The sequence below is a fragment of the Nannobrachium achirus genome, assembly GCF_963921795.1.
Source record: "Nannobrachium achirus genome assembly, chromosome: 20".
In the NCBI taxonomy this organism is placed as follows: Eukaryota; Metazoa; Chordata; class Actinopteri; order Myctophiformes; family Myctophidae; genus Nannobrachium; species Nannobrachium achirus.
In genome coordinates this window covers 11,658,606-11,683,960 of record NC_137827.1, presented here as the reverse complement: position 1 = coordinate 11,683,960, position 25,355 = coordinate 11,658,606, and the positions used below count along the sequence as shown (strand labels likewise).

Here is a 25,355-nt window from a genome sequence, read left to right as displayed (position 1 = left end):
CAATGCACTATGGGGCGTAGGAAACTCGTGGATATATAAAGGTATATTCAAAGATTTGATAAGAAATTCAAGATTGTTCAAATTACAAGCTCAGAGCGTGGCACCGAGTGCCACGCTGCGAGCTTGTATATCTGCTATTTCTTTTTAATATTTAAAGCATACCATAATGGTTAAAGTGGTTCCGGGTCTTAAAGGGTTCATGCCATGTTGTCATCATGTTTAATGAATCTTTGTTTTCGACCAGTTTTTCCTTGTGAAGGATCTTGTGTGATCTCGGTGTTGTGCGTGTCTGCGTGAATAACACATGTTTCCCTTCCCTCAGCAGCTCTCCCAGCTCCCCAAAAGCACTGAAAGTGAAGCAGGAGAGGATGGGGTGGAGACTGAGAGAGAGTTACAAAGAGATAAGAGAATCCCTTACCAGCTTAGGTAGGAGTATGGGTTGTTTCACAAGGAAGACGGACCAACAAAAAAACAACAAAATGCATTGAGACATAATAATAATTTGTTCCCACACACATTGGGGAAAGTGGGGGGCTTGGCTGGCTGTGTGGGCCTCTCTCTACCCCTCTGTCTCTGGATGTTATGCATTGGTCCATGTTTGCAGCTTTTTGAGCTCGTTTTCTCCTTGGTGGAACTTGAAGGATATCAGCTTCTTTAAAGGGCGGATTTACAGATTTTTATATTGTATATACAGTATATCGTCGTTGTCGGGTGAAAACCTTGCATGTCCAAAACCGTTTGTTTTGCATTTATCATTTTAAAAACGAGTGAAAACAGCCGATCTACAAGCACACAACGCCTCGTGGTGCGAGGCGTTGTGTGCTTGTAGATCTGCTGTTTTCACTACTTTTGTGCAACGGCCTTGTATGATGAAGCAGGGCTTTACTTTGCGAAAGAACGTACAAATTTGAAACTTGGAGATACGAGGTTTCCACCCGACAACGTCGATATAGAAACTGTATATATAAATGTATTTTTATATTTCTTCCTGGACCCTCTTCATTGTTTTTGTGGACATATGCAGGTCAAACAATAAAAACACCCAGCAAGTCACCCACACACTGTCTTCACATGCACATTTATGAAAAGCTTACCGTAATCACGTTTCAGTTTCGGTCAAGGACCGACTTAAGGCATTAGGCCAGTGTTTCTCAACCTCTGTGCCTGGGGACCTTTGGTGTGCCCCTGAGAAGGGTCAAGTGTGCCCCTTGAAACTGCTTGAAAGCCAGTATTGTATTTATCATTTTAAAAATGATTTAAACTAGTGAAAACAGCTGTTTTCACTACTGTTGTGCGACAGCATTGTATGATGAAGCAGGGCTTTACTTTGCGAAGAAACAAACACATTTTAAACTTGGAGATACAAGGTTTCTTCCCGACAGTGACGATATTTACACCCACATATTATGTTGGCGTGCCAATGGATTCTTGGGACATAAAAAGTGTGCCCATGCAGAAAAAAGGTTGAGAAACACTGCATTAGACAGTGTGTGCAGGCTTTTTTTAAAGTTTTTATTATTTGATCTGTATGTGTATCTTGTCTCACATTGATGCCACAAAAACGATTGCCTGCCAGCCTTCGTAAAACTGTCTCACTCAGATGGGTTTTACGTAGACGGGGGAGGTTCTCACAATGGAATGATGACAGGATGCAAAAACACCTGTGAAGTCGCCCTTTAGAAATGCTTCATTAGTGTGCATTAGTGCGGTTGAAAAGTGTCACCTTTTCAACCATTTAGACCGTGGATTTATCCCAAAGACAACACTTTATTGTGTTTGCTCAGAAGATAGACAACGTTACATATTTGTGGAGCTTGAATGGTTGAATGGTTGATAGTTGGTTTGGGATTTCTTAGCCAGGAGTGATGGTCATTGTTAGTTGTTGTTGTTCATGTTTTTGGCGTAGGTGACTTGTTTGGTTTGGAATAGCTCGTACCAGACACAGCGAATTGACATCTTTGAGCACATTTCATAAACAACACTTAATATTACACATCACATAATGGCTGTGTTCTTCTTCATTGCTCCATGGATGTTTGATAGGAAGTGCCTTGTGGAGAACATCAGGAAAGTTTGTTTTCTTCTGTGTGGAAGATTCTGCCCATTGGCTCAAAGTGTGGTCCGGAGGCCGCCAGGGGTCCTTGGGGTGGGGGTTCCAGGGAGTCCCCAGTTAAAGTAGCCTCACAATCATTGTCACCACTATCCATTTATATGTTGGCTATTCAGACTTCAAATTGAGGATCTACAAGCTCACAGCTGCAGCACTGAGCACTCTCTTCTCTTTTGGGGGTCCCCGGCACAAAACATTTTCGGGTCCGCGGCCAAATACATATCATTTTAGGAGTCCTTGCTGCCAAAAGGTTTGAGAACTGTGCTGACTTGGCCTTTTCCCCACTGCAGTACACACATTGTACCCAACCAGAGAAGAGGAGAACGAACACACACACACACACACACACACACACACACACACACACACACACACACACACACACACACACACGCACACGCACACACACGGCTCATGTTTCTAACACAATCACTGAAATGCAACGACTACATTTCCAATGTTTGGTGTTGTTAGAGCTGATGGTGGACCTATCTACGGCTACACTGTCTGCAGTGTTTTATTGGTTACATGCATTAGTATGCTGGGAAGGAGAGAGGCATAACACACACTCTGGCTGGCTTTCAGGGCTTCTACAAGAAGTGATCAGGCACAGACGCTCTGCAGTGCAGTCTGGGGCATAGTTCCGCCGATTTAAAATGACTCCAATACGGAACTAAAACTTCCTATGATTGGCCGCTAGTTGCGCTGTTTTCCCCCCCGGCAGATCGCATAAAGAATTGTTCTCCATTGGACCCCATTCATTTTCCCCTTTTGTTTTCTAACCTTAATTAACGCTTTCATACATACTTTATGGTTCCTTTCGCTAGTTAAAAATTGCCTTTCAATCACGATGATATGCGTTTTGTGAAAATAAGGTCCCATTTATGTTAAAATTGATGATAAAGTTGAGGGGTGCGTGGCCAACTAAACTGATACCAGCCGGCTGTGTTCTTCTTCGTGTGCTGTATTTCGGGAGGCTCCGACCACATTCTCCCATGTATCTCTGCGGTTGCACGTGACCGTTGGCAGCCAATAGCATCCTCTGGTGCCTTTACAATCTATGATGGCAACACCCATGCCAAGGACCCATATTGTGTCATTTGCGCTGCATAGAAACCAATGGCTTCGCTTTGTCCATATCTTTTATACTGTCTATGAGTGCAGTCTGGTGTTTTGATGAATGTCAAAATTGAGCGTTGTCATTCACAGTACTAGGGGTGCAACAGTTAATCAAACTAAGTGATTTAATAGATTACATAAAAATAATCAATTCTACGAAAATAAAACTTTTTTTAAATAGATAAAATAGCTGAAAATACTTGTAGTTCGGACAGTTTTGCGTGTCACAGTTGTATGACTAAATATTTAGGCTATCCACCCGTTTCCGCGGGAGTTTACTGGAGATTATTTGGACCACACTTCCGGTTTAACAGCAGACATACAAGCTCACGTCGCGTCGCAGATGCAGCCCGTTGTGAACTTGTAAATCACACTCGGCTGCGGTGCCGGAAGCTCGGTACAACGTCTGCGCAATGCACTATGGGGCGTTGGAAACCTGTAGATAGGGCTTAAGTTGTTAATCAATTTAGTCTGTTATAAAAAAAAAGGTAGCCTATTAAAATGTTCTGTTTACCGTACAAACAGTATGTTGATGAAGAAAACATTGACCCATTCAGAACGGGTACACATTATTGTGTATCATTATTTTATGCTTTAACTATTGAAAAATAGCAGATATACAAGCTCACTGCGAGCTTGTTTCTATGTCAGCAATCTGGCTAGCCATCGTCAAAGAAAAGGTCCTTTTCACTTAAATGGAGCCCAGTTGAGAGACTACTATGTCAGTGGTTCTCAAACGTTTTCATGTGAAGGACACCCAAAATGATATTTATTTGGCCACGGACCCCCATCTCAAAATATCTAGTTCCAGGGACCCCCCAGAAGCAAAATTTGAGTTACAAACGTTTGCTTTGAAAATACATGTATTCAAAGATTTGCACACATTTTCACGACAGCAAATAGCAGATCTACAAGCTCGCAGCGCAGCACTCGGTGCCGCGCTGTGAGCTTGTATATCTGCTATTTTTCACTGGTTAAAGCATTCAATAATCCTAGGCCTAAATGGGTTAAACATAAAGATGTGCTTATCGGTTATGCGATTAAAATGTGAATCCTGAAAGGTCAACAGTTTTGGAAATATGAGGTTTCCACCCGACAGAGACGATATGATGGTGTCGTGCAAAGTTAGTGAAAATATTGTCGATTTGCGGCAATGTGAAGTGAAGTACATTGATTGGATCCAGGGGAACACAGGTACTTTCTTTGCATCTCCTGAAAAGTAACAGGTTTTCAACCTGACAGGAGCAACAGTATTTTATAATCGACCAGTCTCAGTCTCTTGTAGCCAGACAACTATTCCACAGTCTCTGAATGCTATATAGCATATATGAATGCTGGAAATCAATAATGGAATCTGGCATTTCCGTTCATGAAAATATATTTTAAAATATAACTTGGTATGGTTTATTTCTTAATTGAGGGGAAACATTTCTACTAAGCAAGCTAAATATGATTATATGATTTATATTTATATTGGGATAAATGCGACTGTAAAAACGAAACGGAAGTAGGGAGGAGCCTTCACATCCGCTTTATCGATCCTCACGTCGGATACTCATACTTCCGTCTCCCACACTGACTGTATGACGGGAACAGTCTGGCCACGTGAGACTAGTCAAGAATAGGATTGCGAGTGGCCCTTATGATGGAAACCTGGAATCTGATTGATTTGGAAAGCCAGATCTGTCATTCAATCAAATCATGGTGATCATGTTTCATGAACTGACCCACTGACAGACCCTGACAACCCCCATGCTGTCCTCTTTTTGTTACTGAACTCTGAACAGTAGCCTGATGCGATTTAAGCACAGCGTTTGCTCTAGGCTAGATTATGTGTTATTATTGGAATAATTGAAGTGATTAATTTAAACGGCAGTAACATTTATTAATTATTTTTACAGACGCCACTTTTCAAGCTTGTGAAGGATCTGCTACTTTGCATAACTTTTGTTTGACACTATTGTGTGATCGAGTAGGGAATGCCCTTAATTTACAAAAAAACACTGTTAGAATATGGAGATGGGCGGTTTCTGCCCCTACAGCAACCGAGTGGCGAGTGTCAAGTTTTTCTAGCTTTAAAAAAAATAGTTTTAACAGCAGTGATCATTGGCGATGGGGATCAGGTTAGTGATCCTACCCAGATTAGCGCTCCTTCTCCAGTGTTGATGAATACAAGCGCAAATCTGTCTGTCAGATGCTGTGCTCTGGTTTCACTGTGTTGGGCTGTAGTGGACACTGGACAGCAGCACAAAATGTAATCTTTCCCAGCTGTGATGCCTGTGGCATGCTAGCAACTCATTCACACCAATTCTGATTGACGGATTCAGTGGTTTATAACTTAGAGCTACAATCCACATGGATTAAAGTTCTCAGTCGCTGATTTCAGTAATTTGGATTCCATAGAGGCAAGCATGTCTCATACGGAAGCATGTTGCCCCTGAAATTAGCCTATCTATTAACTCACACTGCGACTCGTAGATAGTCTATATTTGGTTATTAGTTATTTGATTAGAGTATTTGATGTGTTCAAACTAGCAATAGAATGAAATGTAAAGACCACAAGGGTTTCCTTATGGTCTTTACATTTCATAAAATGCTGTAGAACAATATTACCAAAACATCATAACTTTACATATTGTACTAATAGTTTATTAATACTGTGCCAGTGTGGGGTTCCTTTCATACTGCTTCACAAATTGTAGATCAGGACTTTGATTGACAAAAGGGTTACCTTGCTTTAATCCATGGTATTAATTGTATAGCAGTTTTGTGTCTATAATATTGCTTCAGCCCTCAGTTCATTGCCAGTAGGAGTTAATATAACGCTTATAGGAAGAGAATGAGATTATCCAGTCTTTTCATGAAAACACAATGTTTCTAAATTAGTCTCGATATGCACTGTACTGAGGCTGTTACGATTCTCGATTTTAGAAACTAAATTGTCGTTCGATTCAGTGAATCGAAAACTAACCGCGATAGTGAGAGAGAGAGAGAGATAGAAAGAGAGACAGCGTTCCGTGTGCGTGCGTGCTTCCGAAGGGGGAGAGAAAAAAATCGCAGACGAGACTCGCAGTGAGAGAGAGACAGTGTTACTTTACGTTACGTTCCACTTCACCATTAGCCTAGCTCTAGTTAGTTAGCTAGCTGCATTAGTATCTGGGCTGGTTATACCAGTCTACTTCACCTTGTCCGCTGCGGCACTCAGCCACAGAAGAATTGGAAAACCCTCCAGCTTCAGGTCAAAAGCATGAAATTGAAAATACTTTGGCTTCCCTGTTAGTTATATGAGGACACTCGACGGGTCGTTGGCCGAATGTTCTCCACACGAGTGCCGTATCCCTCCTCAGGCGACACTTAACACATCTGGTGCCAACCCCGAGTTTCCCGAGTTTGAAAAGGTACTACCGCTGTGCCAACCCCGAGTTTCCCGAGTTTGGGCCGTTTTTGAAAAAAAGAAAAAAAAGAAAAAATGTTTTTTTCTTTTTTTCAAAAAAAAAAATTTGGACCTCCAGAAATGTATTAGGCATGATCGCGAAATTGCATGTTTAACCCCCATACCAACCCATTCTTTCAAACATGGCAGCCATGTTTGTTTACATCTGAAGAAAACATAATGGCTGATAAATCATGAATGCCTGAACGGATTTCCAAGCGGATTTTTTTGTTTGAAAGCTGTGAACAGTCTGCACACACGTGGTGCATCATCTAGGCATGGGCGTACACTTTTTACACAATTGCGCAATTACATGGAAGTCTATGGTAACCATGGCAACGTGGGACATTGAAGAGAAAAAATCATAGCAACATAAGTGTTAAAATCAGGCTGCGTGAGGGGGCGTCGCACCTTCAAACTTTTTGTTATTCTCATTCTCATGTTATCATTCAAATAAAACAGAGTTATTGAGAAACGGGTGTTTTTCCTTACAAATCAAGACAATAGCCTAAATGAATAGACATGTAGCTCTCAGTGCTGAAAAAAGGATTTAATAGTATATCGTATCGAATGGAATCGTGATCTTAGAATCAAAAGTTGAATTGAATCGTGGATTAGGCATATTATGACAGCTCTACCCTGTACACAACCTGAGTCACTTGTAGGCTAGTAATTTCTGGGTGTCAATAGGTTTCTAATTGCTGTGGGATAACTTGGATGAATGATGGTGTGCTCCAGTGCAGTGAAGGGTTAACTTTCTGACAGCCATCATCCATGCTTCATGCTGCTTTTTCCCCTAAAGCAAGGAGTAATCAAAGTAATCATATTTTAACGGGGGAAGCTGACAAGCACTTGGAATTTCTAGGCATTACATTTAGTCTGACTCTATCGGTCACAGAAATATATCGTGAAAATAGCCGATCTACAAATTCAGCGACTCGCTCTTAGAGCTGGGGTGATATGGTTCTTTATTCATCACAGTAATAAATCACTCATTACCGACGGCATTGTGGTATCGACCCCAAAAAAACTTGTTTTATATTAAATACAACATGTAACAAATAATAATAATAATAATCCCGGTGATGAACTCGACACCGTGGTATTGCAGTTATTGCACCTAGCTCTAGAGGGTTGCACTCAAGGCGAGGTGGTTCTGAACCATGAGCCCATTGAGTCGTTTAAATATCAATATTACATTTAAATATGCAACTGAATAGTCTGAAAATACAAAAGATAACGTTCAAATTCTCATGATTACAAAACATGGTTTTATTCTGCAAAAACATGTTTGGAAATTAACATTCAACAATAAACTACTCCATCAGTCATAATGGTTATGGTTGATAACCGGTACCATACTAGAACCGGAACCACCACGTCCAATACCATTGATACTGTGTAGTAGTATACTGTAGTACCTAATAGGTACCATTTTTTGGTGCTGTGCAACTTATGTGATGATTTAAACTGATCTAGAATCAGCACCAAGTAAGGCAGCACTGGCAGCGGGCTCAGAATGAAACCAGTCAATTTACGTCATTGACCGTTTTTGTTTTTATATTGAAAAGTATCGGTTCTGAGTCTTCTGACACTGCTTAGGCACTGGCATTGGATAAAACCCAGTGGATACCCTTCCCTAATAAAGGGGTTGCTAGCATGCCACAGACATCACAAGAGAATTCTAGCTTGAAAGATAAGATCTGTGTGCAACAGAGTCACAGATTCTGACAAACGGATAAGCTTTGTATTTCATCAACACACGAGAAGGAGTGCTGATCTGAGATCACTAACTGGATCCCCATCACCAATGATCATTGATCGTTGCCACTACAGAAACAATAATTCTAGATTAGCTCCCATATTCTGGTTTGGAGTCACATTGTTTTTATTTTATGCAGTCTCAAAAGCATAAAATACAATAAATAAAAAACATTTCTGTCAGATAACTCATGAAATACATAGAGAACAATAATAGCTTTAGAACATGTAATTATTGTGTGAATATTATATTTTATCTTGGCATTCAGGCTCTGCTGACAAATGAGATTTGAATAACTTTCCTTTGTTTTGCATGAAACCGATTCTGCTCCAATCTGATTTGTGCTGCCTTAAATAAGAGGGTCTTAAATACTCATTGATTAAAGTTCTCAGTCACCACTACTGATTTCAGTCATTTGGAAGAATCTTGCGCACCGAAAATCTACAAGCACACAACACATTGCGCTGTGGCTTGTTGTGAGCTTGTAGATGGGCTATGTTCAGTTATTAGTTATATTAAGATTAAAGGAGTATTTGAAGAGGTCAAAATAACAATAGAATACATGTTTAGAAGAAACTTCCATAAACCCTGATATGTCATAAAAGGCAATGGTTAAAAGTTAAATCCTAAATGGTTGGCTGTGTTTAGTTTGTAGAGCAACAGGAGTGCAGGTTAGGTTTAGAACGATAATAACCCAAACATGATTCTATATTTTGCTAATTGATTAGGAAACGGCTCCTTTCATGCTGTTGCACAAATTGGAGGTTAGGACTTCTCCTAAAAAATGTGTCAGTCATGAAATTTATTTTTGCTTTAATCCTTGAACGCTGCTGGATGTTGTGTGATGGTGGTGTTGTTGTGGCTTCTAGTGTTGACACTGCAAGTGGCCAGTAGGTACTGCAGTGTGAGAGCTGTTGCCTGGAGACAGCCTTTAGGTGTGTGTGTGGTCTGTCTCCTGGTCATACTCACTATACAGACAGGGTTGTGCCTAGGGCTGTCACCATAATAACATTCTACTTGACGATTAATTGTCATAGAAATAATTTAATTGCGTGGCTTTTAGGTCTTGTAAAAACAAAGTTACACTGGGGCAGATATAACATAATCAAATACACAAAGAAATTACCGACAATGACCAATACAAATAATACGAATTAATCAATAATGTATTATACCATATGAAATATTTTACACTCAAAATGTGTTCCATAATAGTAAAAATAGCCGATCTCATGGGTTAAAGTTCTCAGTCCTGGGCACTGATTCCAGTCTTGAGGATTCCATAGGAGCTATTTCTGAGATCAGTGCAGATCCGCAAAAAAAAATAAAATAAGGGTGAGGTGTAGCGTTATAATTTCAAGATTATTTATTATTAAGAGAGTATTTTAATTGGCCAGACTAGCAATATAATAACAGAACAACAGAACGTCAGAACGCATGGATTGGCACACACACACACACACACACACACACTTTCAGTGAAAGGCAGTTCAGAACTTCATGGAAACACCCCAAATATTGGTGTGCGCTGCACGTGCCATGTTTCAAAAATCACATTTTGGGACATAGTCTGAAAGTAAATTTCAGTCTTGGGATTTTTTTTTTGCTTTAACCTCTGCGATCTACAAGCTCACAACTCATTGTATGGCTGCTCTGCAAGCTTGTTCTGATCTTGTAGATCGGCTATTTCCACTCATTTCTTTTAAATGTTTCAAAATGTATGAACGTTTCTCAACATGGAAACAGTTATGACGATTATGCAAATTATCTCAAATAATTGCGATTGTGACGATTATGTAATAATTGCAACAGGCCAAATTGTACCTTGTGTAAATGATAGGGCTGGCGATATGACTTCAAATCAGTATCACGACTATTTAAAACGTTTGCCTCGTTTACGGTTAATGAACCATTATTTAAAAACTACACTAAAAATAGCAGCTCTCCAACAATAGCTTCTCGATTAAGCACCATTTTGTTGAGTTACCAGTATACATTTTTGGCAGCAACCATACCTGCCTTGAGCATGTTTTTGGTGGGAGGGAAGGGCCCTTGTCTCATCAGAGCAACCACATATTGCTAAACAGCAATCTGGCTGAATATCACTTTCCAACTGTCTAGGAAAGCAATTGAATATATCTCCCTAGAAAGTGGTTAATATTGGACACTGCCAAAATAAATGTGACAGTGAACCCTCTGCAATAACAACATCTATCTCACACAGGGAAGACTGGTTTTTACAAAGTTTAGGTTTGGAGTAATGCAATCTGTGCAAAACTTTAAATTGGATCAATATATATCCAGAATAGGGATGGGACGATATGAACATTTCATATCACGATTATTGTGACCAAAGAAATCGCGATGTACGATATTATCGCGATAATCAAAACATCCCCAACATCCATTATCCTGGGGTGGAACATTTGCCAAAAACATAGCAGATCTACAACCTCACAATGCGTCGCTAAGCGATGTTGTGAGCTTGTAGATCTGCTATTTTTTGGCCAAGAGATTTGTTAGAGAGTGAAAAAAAGACTGTATCAACTATCAAGTATGTATATTATAAGTACGTTTTACCAATAGAGGTTGATTTTTTATTCACGCGCTCCGACATTTACCCGAAAAACGCAGCAGTGTGCAAAGACCTCTATTCCTAAACTTAAACTCGGTAAAACAAAATCTAACCTTATTTGTAACCTTAACTCTTTTACTGCCAAAGCTAGGCCAATCATCTTGTTTAAGATTTTATAGAATAATATTCAACCTTCATTTCCATCCGTGGTGTTGTTTAAAAGACGCCCGCAAGTCTTCTAGTGTCGGGGGGGAAAAAAATCAGACGGCCGCGAATTTCCAGTGCAAAGAGAGAGCCAGTAGAATGTGGCTTGTTTTCACCCCAAATCGGCACAAAGCAGAGAAAAATTGACCCATAGCCTCAAACGAAAATGAAAGTCAACAATCTGTGTGTTGTTCAGATCACATGACTTGAGGCTGCATGCACCGTCGCTGCTGGTGGATCACACACAGAACGCAGACACCTGTCACCTGTGCTTCCATGCTCCATCCATGTTAGGATTTGACGAGCAGAGTGGATGCTCGTCATACAGTAGGCTGTAAAAGAGTTTAGTTAAACAAATAGAAGAACCGCTGTGGGTGAGCAAACTGGGGGTGAATGTTCCGGTTACCTCTTAGACCAAAGACCATACATGGGCAACTGGCCCCACCTTCACTTAATGCGGCCCCCAGGTTAATACCGGAATACTGATATATTATTGATTTCAGCTGTTACAATTCCAAACATGACCTGCTTTAATTCCGTCAGTCTATTTTAGTAGCTTAATGTAGTATTACAATGTATTCTTTTATGTCCAATGTATTTGTATTTTGGTTCATGAAGTTAACATGAGTATATAACTAAATGCGTTTGAAATTGAATCAAAATCTTACATTTCAGGATTCCAATTAAAAAATAACAAAAAATAATTCAGGATTCCAATTCAAAAGAAGCAAAAATAGCGATGCGTTTTGAGCTTGTAGATCGGCTATTTTTGCCTCTTTTGTATGAGATATGACAAAGTAGGATGTAGCAATATGCAATGTGGCCCTGTGGAGTGAAGGTGGAAATATATTGGCCCTCGCCATCATCAAAGTTGCCCACCCCTGTCTTAGACTATGTATTTCTATGTGAAAACATGTGTGAACACACAAAAAATATTCGCACGGCCGGTGAGAAGGGCTGCATTCATTAACATGGAGCTTAAGAAATGTATCTTAGGTGCGCTTATGCTTCGCGTGTTAAACTGTGACTTTAATACTTAGTTGGTAATTTAGGCTTGTATATTATATATTTATTATTATATTGGAGCTGTCATTCATTTTCACTGCATGGGCAAGTGACCCTTGTCTGGGCAAGTCCCTCTGTGTTAGTAACCAATTATTGAATGGACCATTAACAAACTACTTTTAAAATACTAATGTTTTTAACACTTTTACACAATTTGTTTGTATTCTTGTATCAAAAGTCCCTGAAAGGCCAAGCAAGCCCATCTTGATTTCATTCACCTGTGTGATTCCCATAGCTGCGCGTTAATCCACGCACACCTGAATTTAATTTAATGACGCCAAGCGCTGGGTGGGCGTTTTGGAGAAACCAAAAAGAAACCAATCAGGGTCTGGCGTCGGCGCTCAGGGCCCTGTGATTGACAGATGCATAACAAAATTACTCAAGACAATGTCATACTCAAGGGTGATTTAATTTGATCGGCACTATTATTAATTATAAACCCCACAATGTATTATTTTATATCTACACACTAGGGCTGCACGGTATGGACACATTTTCATATCACAGTATTCATGTCAGAAGCCAAATGTTGATACCTATACGATATTAACGTACAGATTTCTTATTTCGATACCGATATTAATGTACAGATTTAATTTTAAAGTGTTGCAAGAGTGAAAACTAAGCATTATTAAAAAAACAGCATAATAATAAGTCACCGGGCGGGTGTGTGGTCAATGTAGTGAGTGTAGTGGGCGGTGAGGTTGTAGGATGCACTCAGTGTGGCTTATTTACGAACGACTAGTTAAGGGGCAGCGGTGCGCCTTTTCAGTCTGAACTCTGAAGGAAAACTTTCTGAAAAGCAGCAGTTGCTAACATAACGTTGCTATTGAAAGATAATTTCATTCATAACATTGGCTGTTAGTTTACACATTGATGTGTGTAACAATAAATCCCCAAGGACCTATCAAGCCGCAAATGGTGCATTTTGTGATAATTCCCCATCTTCTGAGTAGGGTCGTTCAGTGCGTGCACTCAGCACACCAGTGCGTTGAGTGTGCATTTCCGAACACACCCGGGTGACCTTCATTCCGGCGACTGTACTGCTATTCGATTTTAAAGGCTCAATGAGGAGGAGACTGGATCTTAATCACCTGTCCCCCACATACGCATGGACTGACCCACTAAATATTTCATGTTAACATTTAACACCGGTTAACGTCTCTCGTTGCTTGCCAAGTACCCAAAGCAAAGCGGTAGGCAGAGTGTCAAGGGGACTTAATGCATGCTCGTCACCCTACACTTTGATCCCTGCATTTAGAATCGACTCATTTGAACAAGATATACGGTTGTGCTCAAAATTATTCAACCTCCCCTCTCTGCAAATCTGGTTTATTGGCTAAATTCACAAACTGAAAACTGAATGAAATAAATAAATCATACAAGAACAATGTAAATAGCTCAAAAGTAACATTTGTTGTGTTTTTTTTTCCAAATTCAATGCTAAATGCCACTTTCAACACCACTTTCACTTTCAATTATTCAACTCTTAATTATACCTGAAAACATCTGTAATCAACTGCAATCGACTAATGAAGGGCTTAAATAGTTGCATCAGATGTGCAATCTGGCCTGACTAGAAATTTGTTGACGTGTTGACTGTGATTAGAGCAGTTAGAAACATGGCTAAGTTTAAGGAATGGTCAGAAAAGTTCAGAGGAGAGATTATTGCTTTGTAAAAAAAAAAGGAAAAGGATATAAAACAATTGCAAAGACACTGAATGTTCAAAAAAGTACAGTTATGACTTTTGAGCATAGTTGACAAGTCAAAAGTACAGTGGAGGGTTGAATAATTTCGAGCACAACTGTAAGTGGCAAATGCAGCGAAGTAAAAAGTAGAATAAAGTAGCTCAGAAATGGTAGACAGCATTTAAATAAAGGAAAAGTAACGTTCAAAAGAAAAAAGTTTCACATTCCTATACACCATTCTTAGCATTTGTGGTCAAGTAACCAGTATGTCTAGTACAGGGGTTCCCAAACCTTTCTGTGTCAGGGCACCCCATAAATATTTTTTTTAATCCGAGGCACCCCTACATTATAATTTTCACTCCCAGCACCTTATATTTATAGAATATCGTCGTTGTCCTTGTAGGCCTATGTCCAAAACCGTTCGTTTTGTGTTATCATCTATAAAATGTACTAAACTAGTGAGAACAGCAGTTTTTGTGCGTCGGTCTTGTATGATGAAGCAGGGCAAAAGACGTACACATTTGAAACTTGGAGATACAAGGTTTCTGCCCGACAGTGACAATATTTTAGTGATTATGTTGAGAGGAAAACATTGAGATAATAGCCATTTTGGTTAGAACTGACTGAAAATAACTTTGTACTTAAAATTATACTAAATTATATTTTTAGAAGTGTCCAAATAAATTCCAAATATTATCAAATTATCTCGCGGCACCCCTGGACTGCCATCGCGGCACCCCAGGGTGCCCCGTCACGCACTTTGAAAACCCCTGGTCTAGCATATGTCTGCATAATAACTAACACCTTATAAAAAAGAAATACTGTAGGTGACATGAAGTAATATAAGAAAAGTAGAGTGCTAGGTGTGAGTTGGAGTCCATCCAAAAATCCATCAGTGTGCGACTAGAATTTTTAATTGGGTGCACCACTGCAACCTAGCATTAAACAGGTGTCTGCCCTAGTATGCCCCCGATTGGCTAATATTCATGTGAGAAACCGCGCCCCCATGTACTTCACTCAGCATCGTGTGCATCTGATGAATCAATGGTACGGAAGCTTAAATATTTACAGCTGTGTGCAATCAATGGTCAGACAACTCTGCTAGTACAACAATGTCTGTCAAATTACACTTCTTTGCCTTTCTATTTTTGTTTCAATGTTATTGAGTGGTGGAATGGCCAGTACTTTCTACCTGCAACAGATGTTAAGTGTTTGTAGAACGAACACGCATGCACACACACACACACACACACACAAACACACACACACACACACACACACACACACACACACACACACACACACACACACACACACACGTGACTAGGGCATTAACGAAAAAGTCGACAAGTCAACTCAGTCGACTTCATTACACAAGTCGACTCCCACCAGAGAAAGTCGAAGTTGAAAAAATATATATACTTGTGAAAATAGCAGATCTAGATGCTCACAACGCCTCGCGTTGCGAGGCGTTTTGAGCATGTAGATCGTCTATTTTCACAATTTCTGCCTCTATATATTTGACAATTTGGACAATGTTTAATTTGTCATTTTAGAGGTATTAAAAAGTCCTTAAATTGGCACTTTAGAAATGTGCAGATACCCTCTATACTTTATGTTGGTTTGTTTACTGTTGAGTGAGAAAACAATGTTTCACATTAAGTTAATCATCTGGGGACCCCCAAAACCCAAAATAATTGGAGGGTCTTGTGTGATGTGATGACATCATCAAACGATAAAGTCGACTTCAACTCAACTTTCTAATACACACACACACACACACACACACACACACACACACACACACACACACACACACACACACACACACACACTTAGGCAAATATGCAGCTGTATAAAATACTGTATTTTCTTTGCCTATACACTCTTTTCATGCCTTCCTGTGGTTCTCTCTGACTGCTTTTGTGTGCACTCGTGTGATGTAGCACTTTTTAACACATAGATAAGTAATGCTAACTACTGCAGGCACGTCTGTCATTTTCAAAATGAGTAGTTACTGTATGCAAAGAAGCACATGAGAGCTAGCAGGTTGAAAATACAAGGGGAGATGTTGCATTTTACCCAGTCTGGCCTGGCCTCAGCTTATACACCTTGCACAAGCAAGCATTATTTGTTCAGTTACTTCAGTATCTGTAATAGTAATCTAATGAGGGAAAAGACATCTGTACTGTATATTCTGCATAAAGAAGTATGGCGTGTCCAGCCACCTTTGAATGAGGGGGCTCAATTGGGACTTAATATGCAAGAGTGGCATGGAGTATGTCATCTCTCTCTCCCACACACACACACACACACACACACACACACACACACACACACACACACACACACACACACACACACACACACACACACACACACACACGTACACACATGTACAGACTTTTCATTACCCGTATCTACTTGAATTGCTGAAGTAATAGTGTAGTTGCATTTGGTGTCCCTGCTCTTGAATTCCATTGGGACATTTTAGAATCTGTGCCTAGTTAGACAGGAACTTTAAAATGAGCCTCTTCATAGATCGACATTGATTTTGCAGCATGAAGTGTAGTGGTGTCAAAATGTTTGTCTTTGAAATGTAGTGGAGGTTAAAAGAGATTGACGTGTAGACACCTCGTGGGCATCCCATGAGTTAAGTATCCATAAATAGAAATACTAAACTAAAGTACATACAAAACAATACTTACTTTAGTACAGTAAGCACTTTGTTACTGTCCACCACCGTGTGCTGCAACCAGGCTAAATGCTTGCTATTTGTTGCCTCCCATCATTTTCCGTCATACAGTCTGAAAACGATCAGAGCATAAAGAGGATGTTTAGTTCCAGACTCTATATAGCATGGAATGGTTGTCTGGCTATGTGAGACAAGGGATGGGACGATAATCGGTATTCTCGTTTATTGAGATAAAAACACTTAAATTGGTAAAACGGACCTGGAAATAACTTCAATAACTGTATCAATAACTTGATAGTCTTTTTTCTTTTCTTTTTTTTTTCTTTTTTTTTTGAGCTTGTAGATCTACAATTTTTTGGCAAATGTTCCACCCCAGGATAATGGATGGTGGGGATATTTAATTGATTTTCGTGATAACATCGGAAATCTAAATTTCTTTGGTCACAATAAAATTATAATTACAGTACCGTAATCAAACTTCACTTTTTGGCTCAACAACCAAAGTGTCTGGTTAATTAAAAAAATATATATATATCTTTTTAGTATATTTGCCATGCCCATGAATTAACATGAACTCTGCATAAATCAAGTCTGCCATACCTTTCTTACCTTTTAACGTGGGCGTGTCCGTGTCCATTGTGCACAGATCATGCAGACCTGCATACTCATGTGGGCTGAAGAAGATGACAAGTTACGAATATGGCTTGACAATCTACCCTGGCAACTATAAAGCAGCCTATTGGATAAAAAAAAAAAGTTAGATCATTTTTTTACATAGCACTATATTGCAATTAAATCTACACACACCCTAACTAACTTGTGTGCGTGCGTGCGTGCGTGCGTGCACGCGCGCGCAATCTGCAGCCCCTATGTAAACGGTGTCTGCGAAAGTGCTCTTTCAGCAAGTCTAGCTCCAAAAAGAACCGATCTACAAGGCAACATCACTTTGCATTGCGAGGCGTTGTTAGGTTGTAGATCTGTTCTTTGTTTGGCCTGGGAATCCCTCTAAGCTTAACGACAGTACTACAACTGTCTCAATGTTGTACACTGGCCAACAGATGCACTCATTCGAGGACACTCTCCCATTGCATGCTAAGAAACACACACTCCCACATGCATGCGCACAAAACATGTCATGTAAAGAGGCGTTTACGGCAGAATCACAATCAGACACAAACACAAGCTGTTTCTTAAGTTTGTTTGAAAATAGTGTGGGGATTTAAGGAGAGCAAATGCTAATTTCGTGCAATTTTGACTTAAAGCGCAAAATTTTGCACAGATGTAGCCCAGGGCTTGCTCTAATGATTTAGCTAGGGCGCCCGAGTCTGTGATCTTCGGGGTCGCCACAGCGGCCAAATCAAGTTGGGCTCCCATTGACTTTCTATACTGGAGGAAAATACCCAGAATACATTTTTTTCTGGGTATTTAAGGAGGATCTGAGGGGTCTAACTAGGGGTTTGTCATGATGCTGAATCCATTGCAGGCATTTGTTTTGCACAAAAAACATTCAGTGGGCTAGAAATGGCCTCAGAAAACAATACACGTATGGGTGAGTAATGTTAGTCGGAGGCCTTAGGGTTTTTTTTCTCGTGCTAATCAGCCTAAAAGTGCAACATTTTGCACAGATGTAGCTCAGGGCATGCTCTAATGATTTAGCTAGGGCGCCCGAGTCTGCGACATTCGGGGTCGCCACAGCGGCCAAATCAAGTTGGGCTCCCATCGACTTTAGTGATGAAAAGTGATGAGTCATCACTTTTCAGAGTTCTGTGGGTGCTGTGGTGACCCCGAAGGTCGCCGACTCGGGCGCCCTAGCTAAATCATTAGAGCATGCCCTGAGCTACATCTGTGCAAAATGTTGCACTTTTAGACTGATCAGCACGAGAAAAAAAACCCTAAGGCCTCCGACTAACATGAATACTCACCCATACGTGTATTGTTTTCTGAAGCCATTTCTAGCCCACAGAATGTTTTTGTGCAAAACAAATGCCTGCAATGGATTCAGCATCATGACAAACCCCTAGTTAGACCCCTCAGATCCTCCTTAAATACCCAGAAAAAAAATCTTTTTCTGGGTATTTTCCTCCTGTATAGAAAGTCAATGGGAGCCCAACTTGATTTGGCCGCTGTGGTGACCCCGAAGGTCGCAGACTCGGGCGCCCTAGCTAAATCATTAGGGCAAGCCCTGGGCTAAATCTGTGCAAAATCTTGCGCTTTAAGTCAAAATTGCACGAAATTAGCATTTGCTCCCCTTAATCCCCACACTAAAAGGGGACATCGGGCGTTAAATCTTGTTCCCTGGGTGTAATGCAATTTCCAGATCTTGATTTATCATGTTTGTGACTTACTCTAAAGGACAACCTTTCTTCTACAACAAGGGTTCATGTTTTAGATTGTAATTAGATAAAAGAAAAGATGAGTGTTAAAATGTTTTCATTCACTTCTTTCTATAGTTTTAGCGATTTTAATGACTTGTGTGGCTAAATATGTCTTTTTAGGCACAATAAGCCAGCGATTTCTTTGTTATTATTTACTACAACACTACTAGCCCCCATGAGTCACATCTGCCCTTGAAGGATTGTGGTGCATCTTGGGAATGGGCTTATTGTGTCTAAAAATACATATTTAGCCACATGCATGCATGCCCCCAACCACTGAAATCAATGTCATTAAAATCGCTAAAACAAAAGCAGTAAATAAAAACATTTTAACACTCATCTTTTCTTGTCTCTAACTACAATCTAAAATATGAACCCTTGTGAGTGTTAACACTCAGTGAGTGTTAAAACACTGAGCAGTGATGTCATTACGTGCGCGTCCCGCGTCTCTGACGCATTCACGTTGCCTAGAGACGCATTCACGTCAGTGTTCTGGGGTCCCACGGACGCATCACCTCCATTGGAAAATAACTTGGAATAAAAAAAGAAACTGAAAAAGTATCCAATTAAAATATAACTTACAAATGTAAACGTTTGCTGACGGCGTCACGTGTATTTTCCGACAGCATTAAATTCATGATATTGTATTTATTATGTTAGTGTATACTGAGTGAGTCTGCTCACTGCTCAGACAGCGACCCCGCCTCCTCTCCCCCTGTCCTCTTCATCCTCTTCATTCAATAACAACTGGATGCACGCGCTATAGTTAGTTTATAGATGTGGTGGACATTGGACAACGTGTTGAAGCCACACAGGTCTTCATTGCGTCTTTACAACAATAGCGACGATTAACGCCGTGGTGAACATGGTCAAATAACCTTTATTGGCTCAACTACAACACGGAGGAAGCAAGCTAGCCTAGCATGTATGCTATCTGAGACAGTATGTATGTTGCCTAGGCTGCCTAACTGTTTGATTGATTATAGCGTTTTCGTGGCGGCGCCGTCCCTGTGGTGGTCCGCCGGGGCCGCGGACCACCGCGGCCGCCTGTGCCTTGCCCTCCCGCATCCATAGAGGGGCGGCACGTCCCTCTATGATCAACCGTTCAAAACAAAAGTAGCCGATCTACAAGCAATCCCAATCTACTGTTTTTGACCCAGTCCACTGGTTCTCTGTACAGCAGAGCAAACACAAGCACGGCAGATAGCATTTCCCCCATTCCATAGAAGCAGTAACAGTACAAATAGGATACATCTCACTGAGAAGATCCATATATTATCGATGTATATAAAATAACAGGTGGCTGTTGATTATGAAGACTCGGTAAAAGCTTCTATCTGCGCCCCCAAGTGGTCAACATCCGATATTACCGGTGAACATAACCATAATAACCAATTCAATGCACTTTGTCCAAAATGACATGACGTGTTGAATTTTTGTGGGACCCATAAAATATCCCTGGGACGCATCCGAAAGATACTCCTTGGGTCCCGGGACTCATTACATTAAAAACCTATTAACATCACTGACTGAGTGTATCTGCAGTGTCTGTGTGTGGACTGTGGATGTGTTGCTTTTCAGCCCACTCATGCTTTTCTGTTTTGATTCTTCTGCGAATTTTCTTTGTCCTTTGGCTCCATCTCCAGGCAGAAGAATAAACTGCATCAATTAGATACATTATTGTGGCACCACAGGATGTGTAACTCTTTGAGGACTGATTGAGTCGCAGTTGATCATGTTGTCTACACTTTGTTGCTCATTTTGTCTGAAATGGTGGGTTTGGGTATAATCTTTGCTAATCCATTATTCAAAGGCAATTCACTTATTAGGCTATAAGCAGTTTTTCTGTAAAATAATTTACATTATTCTTGGCATTAAGCCTAGTACTCTGTGTAATAATATATGTTATTATACACCTTTCTCTAGCTGTATTGATTCAGCTCTCTTCATGCAAATTACACATTCCATTCTCTCTTAATGTTTACCTTGGCTCCAGACGTATTGGAATTCTAATTACATTTTGATCGATTCCGAGGGATCTCTTGGTCACGCATAAACGTTTATTGGATTTCGCTGCCCTAGGCTTTGCCAACTTTCAGCGTATGTAAATGTTGCCCCCATGAAAGTTATCTTTATCATCATTAAAAATGGCAGTAATCCTTTTGAAATGGAAATAAGGTAAATGGGCAAAATTGGAAGAAGTTAATGGAATAGAATGAATTGTTTTGTTTTCACAGAAAGTCATTGCGAGTTTAGAGCAGGAGTCAGGCCAAGGACCCCTTAGCTGAGAGAGCGTTGAAATATTGACCACCCCACACACACACACACACACACACACACACACACACACACTGCAGTGCATATTGTATAAAATTGTGTTGCAGATACAACTTTTTCATATATTTTGTAGATAGTTTCATAGACTAGTTTGACAGCACTATCTTCAGTGTTCTGTTCATGTTTTTTTGTGCCAATGTGCATTTTCAGACATTTAACCACTTTAACCCTCAATACTCGCAACACAAGGCGTTGTGAGCTTGTATATCTGCTATTTCTAAATGTCCCCTCAGAATAGAGATGCTAAGGTTCATGTAAAAATTCAGTCAGCCCCCCCCAGTAGTAACTCTCTGACACCCTGTTGAAGACCCCTGGTTTAGATTGCATTCACCACCTTCCTGTCAAATCCATTGTGTGCAAGAGACCCCATAGTCAACAGCTAACCTGCACGCACACACACACACACACACACACACACACACACACACACACACACACACACACACACACACACACACACACAGTAGCCAGCCTGAGCACCTCTCTGATTGCCTTCGTTATGCTTAGATCATTTCTTTTCTCATTTATTTCTCTTGTTGAACTGAACTGCTGCACTGATTCAATAGATATAGGTGGTTGTTTGGTTGTTTAAGCTGCAGCCGCTCGAAAATAATTAAATAATAATAATTAAATAAATAAAAAAGGTATCGGGCTTCAGGACGGGCTTGGGCTGTAAATAGCGGCATGATTTTAAGTCCACGTTTGCATGTCAAACTAGAATGAATAAAACAATTTAAAGGACAACTTTAGTTTTTTACAACAAGGGTTCATATTTTAGATTGTAATTAAAGAATATAAAAGATGAGTGTTAAATTGATTTAATTTACTTCTTTCTATTGTTTTAGAGATTCTTATTTCAGTGGTTGGGGGCATGCGTACAAGTGGCTAAATATGTCATTTTACACAGAATAAGCCCATTCCCAAGATACAACGCAACCTTTCATGGTTGGATGTGACTTATGGGGGCTAGAAGTGTTACTGTAAATAGCAATAAAGAAACTGCTGGCTTATTGTGTCTAAAAAGACATATTTAGCCACTTGTACGCATGCCCCCATGCGTACGCATGCCCCACATTTTAGCACGATAAAAGCGATAAAACAATAGAACGAAGCAAATGAAAACATTTCAACCCTCAATTTTTCTTTTCTCTAATTACAATCTAAAATATGAACCCTTGTTGTAAAAAAACAAAGTTGTCCTTTAAAGTGACGTCTTATTCTTTTTTATGCTAAAGAACCTGACCTGATATATAATGACATGACAATGTCATTTCTAGTTTTCACTTTCTCCGGACTGTGCCCCGGGCCAGTCTAATAACTGGATGGGGCGCCCTACACAAATGCCGAACATATGAACCTATAAGTTTGGTCTTACAGCATGCCTAGCATGTGTCTAGAACATGCAACTTGCTGGGTTCGGTTGTTAATAGGGTTTTTAACTGGTCAATCAGTCAAACTTCTTTGGGCATATCTATAACCATCTCTAGATCTATAACTAATGTTTTATAAGGGAAGTGGAAGTACTCGTTAACATTAGGGCAGCAAACTTTCACTCACTCTGTGTTAAAACAATCCATGAGTTACATTTCAGTCAATTTCAGTTTTATTTACAGTTTACAGTTTAGGCATTTAGCAGACGCTTTTAATCCAAAGCGATTTACAATAAGCAGATAAAACATTGCAATAATAAACAAGATAATAATATGTCAGTACATCAACAGCAATATAACAAATGCAAATGTATATCTATCTAGAAAACAAAATAATCAGCCAAGAAAAAAGGTTCTAAAAAAACCTTATAAAGTACCAAATCACAAGTTATCTCAGGACACTTCATTTCAGGCTCTACAAATCTCAAGCATAATGTGTCAGGTGTTTGGAAACTGGAACAGCGAGTGTTTACCCTATTATCCTATCTTGACGGCATATAGGAGTAAATACATATTCATTCATTCCACACAAGCGAACCAATAGAGTTTACCGGTGAACGCCCAGTTGATCTGTCAGTGGCTTTCCCCCATTCTTATAGTCCAGACCTTTCCAAGACTAAAGTGTCACTGACCTAGAGGAAAGAAAATGGAACAAATTATTGTTAGATGAACTGGGATAGTGATCTGTGACAATACAAGAATTGTCAGACAAAAGGCATAGCTTTACAAATGGATTGGACAGGGACTGAATTTCTTCCTTTAACTACTTGAAACCTAGTGGCTCTGTTATGGGGCAAACATTCAGTGTAAATAGCAGATCTTCACTCTATTTTCTGAAAAGAGATTCGATGAATTGTAGGGGTTTATGTGGTTTGGGAAATTTAGCTTTTGAGGACACCTGGTTGTACTTACGTGATAACTTCGTATGTGTATAGCACCTTTCAAAAACAAGTTACGAAGTGCTTTAAAGTAAAAAAAGAAAACACAGTGGGCACGGTGGCGCAGTCTGTATAGCGCTGTCGCCTCACAGCCAGAAGGTCCTGGGTTTGATTCCCGCCGTAGGACGCTGTGGGCGCTGGGGGTGTGTTCTCTCCTCTGTGTCATCAACGGCCACAACCTGTGACGCTTAAGTGTCACCGAAACGTCCTTCCAAATTTCTCCTTACGTTGTGCAGTCTTTTGATCAACAATGCATTTTCTGTTTCTCTCTAGGGTTTTGTCTAACAAAGGTGCTATCCTGTTGAATTTTGTTTCTAATGGCCTTTACCAGAAGATGATGTGGGGATGTTTTTCTTGGGTCTCACAAAATACCTTCTTCTCTGTTGTCTTTCAGTTCTACAAGCATGTTGTCCAGAGTGTGGAGAAGTTCATTCAGAAGGTGAGTTGTCCTTACTACAGATACAGTGGCTTTAAACACGGATAGTACATAGTCGTAACCAGAAATGCAGTTTCTAACTTGCTCAGATAGACATATTAATCCAGGCGTCTTCAATGTTTTCAGGCCAAGGACCCCTTAGTTGAGAGAGAGAGATGAAGCAGGGACCCCCCACAACCTTTTCATAGATTCCATATAGTTTCATTGTTTGACAGATATTTAACCACTTGAACCGTCAATGCTTAATAAACTTGACCTTTCACGCTGTACTTAGTCTGCTCTTTTTCCTGTCTACACCAAACCTCTTTGCAGAAAATAGCCGATCTACAAGCTCACAACGCCTGGCAGCGCGAGGCGTTGTGAGCTTGTAGATCTGCTATTTTTGGCTAAAGTTCTCAGAATTTGGACAATGACAAGTGGTTAATATAAAAAAGGAGAACAAGTTTCTATCACACAAAGATTTGGAGGACCCCCTGCATTAACTCTGAGGACCCCCTAGGGGTCCCGGACCCCCTGTTGAAGACCCCTGTATTAAACTGTAGTTGTAGTTGTATAACCTGCAGTCTATGAACACGATTATTATGCTGTTTTTGAGTTTCAAGGGACTGTACAAGCAGTCACTCAAAAACTGCATAATCATGGACTTGGAGGACTAGAGAGAGAGAAGCCTATTTTCTTTTTCATAATATATTATTCTGTTCATTAGAGAGGGTAATCAATTCTTGGTGCATAATTTAATCCAATTTTCATATAAATTGCATTTGGCGCACTTGGTCCTGTTATTGTTTTATAATACTTGTTGACACATGCAACTATAAATCACTAAGTACTTTCTTATATTAATGCTCATATCTACTTAACAAATCGCTCAGCACACAGATTGGCTCTGAAATGTGTCTGGGTTCTTGTCGCATTGCATACAAACGACGACATAAGTAGAAACTCCCCATTTGGCTACACGGCACGCATACAAAGCTTATAACGAAGGGTAAATTATGCATTGTTAGACAGAATGTGTCCTCTAGCCGTCTAAACAAATTAATTGCTTTTAGATTAGTTCTGTTATCAGTAGCCTCTTTTACTCTTATCACCTCACTTGGGAAGTTGAAGTTCCATGTCTTGAACCATCCGGTTATCTCTTCCAGTGTAGGGATGGGACGATAAGCGATGTTATCCTTTATTGTGAT

At 40.1% G+C, this 25,355-nt stretch overlaps 1 protein-coding gene across 1 annotated transcript in view; it reads left to right on the top strand.

The window, feature by feature from the left end:
- The window catches only part of scaf8 (SR-related CTD-associated factor 8), a 63,860-nt gene that overhangs the window by 9,402 nt on the left and 29,103 nt on the right, over positions 1–25,355 (top strand). Inside the window, 1 exon segment of the mRNA XM_080751460.1 lies at positions 24,127–24,171. Within this exon segment, the coding sequence (XP_080607586.1) occupies positions 24,127–24,171 (45 nt within the window).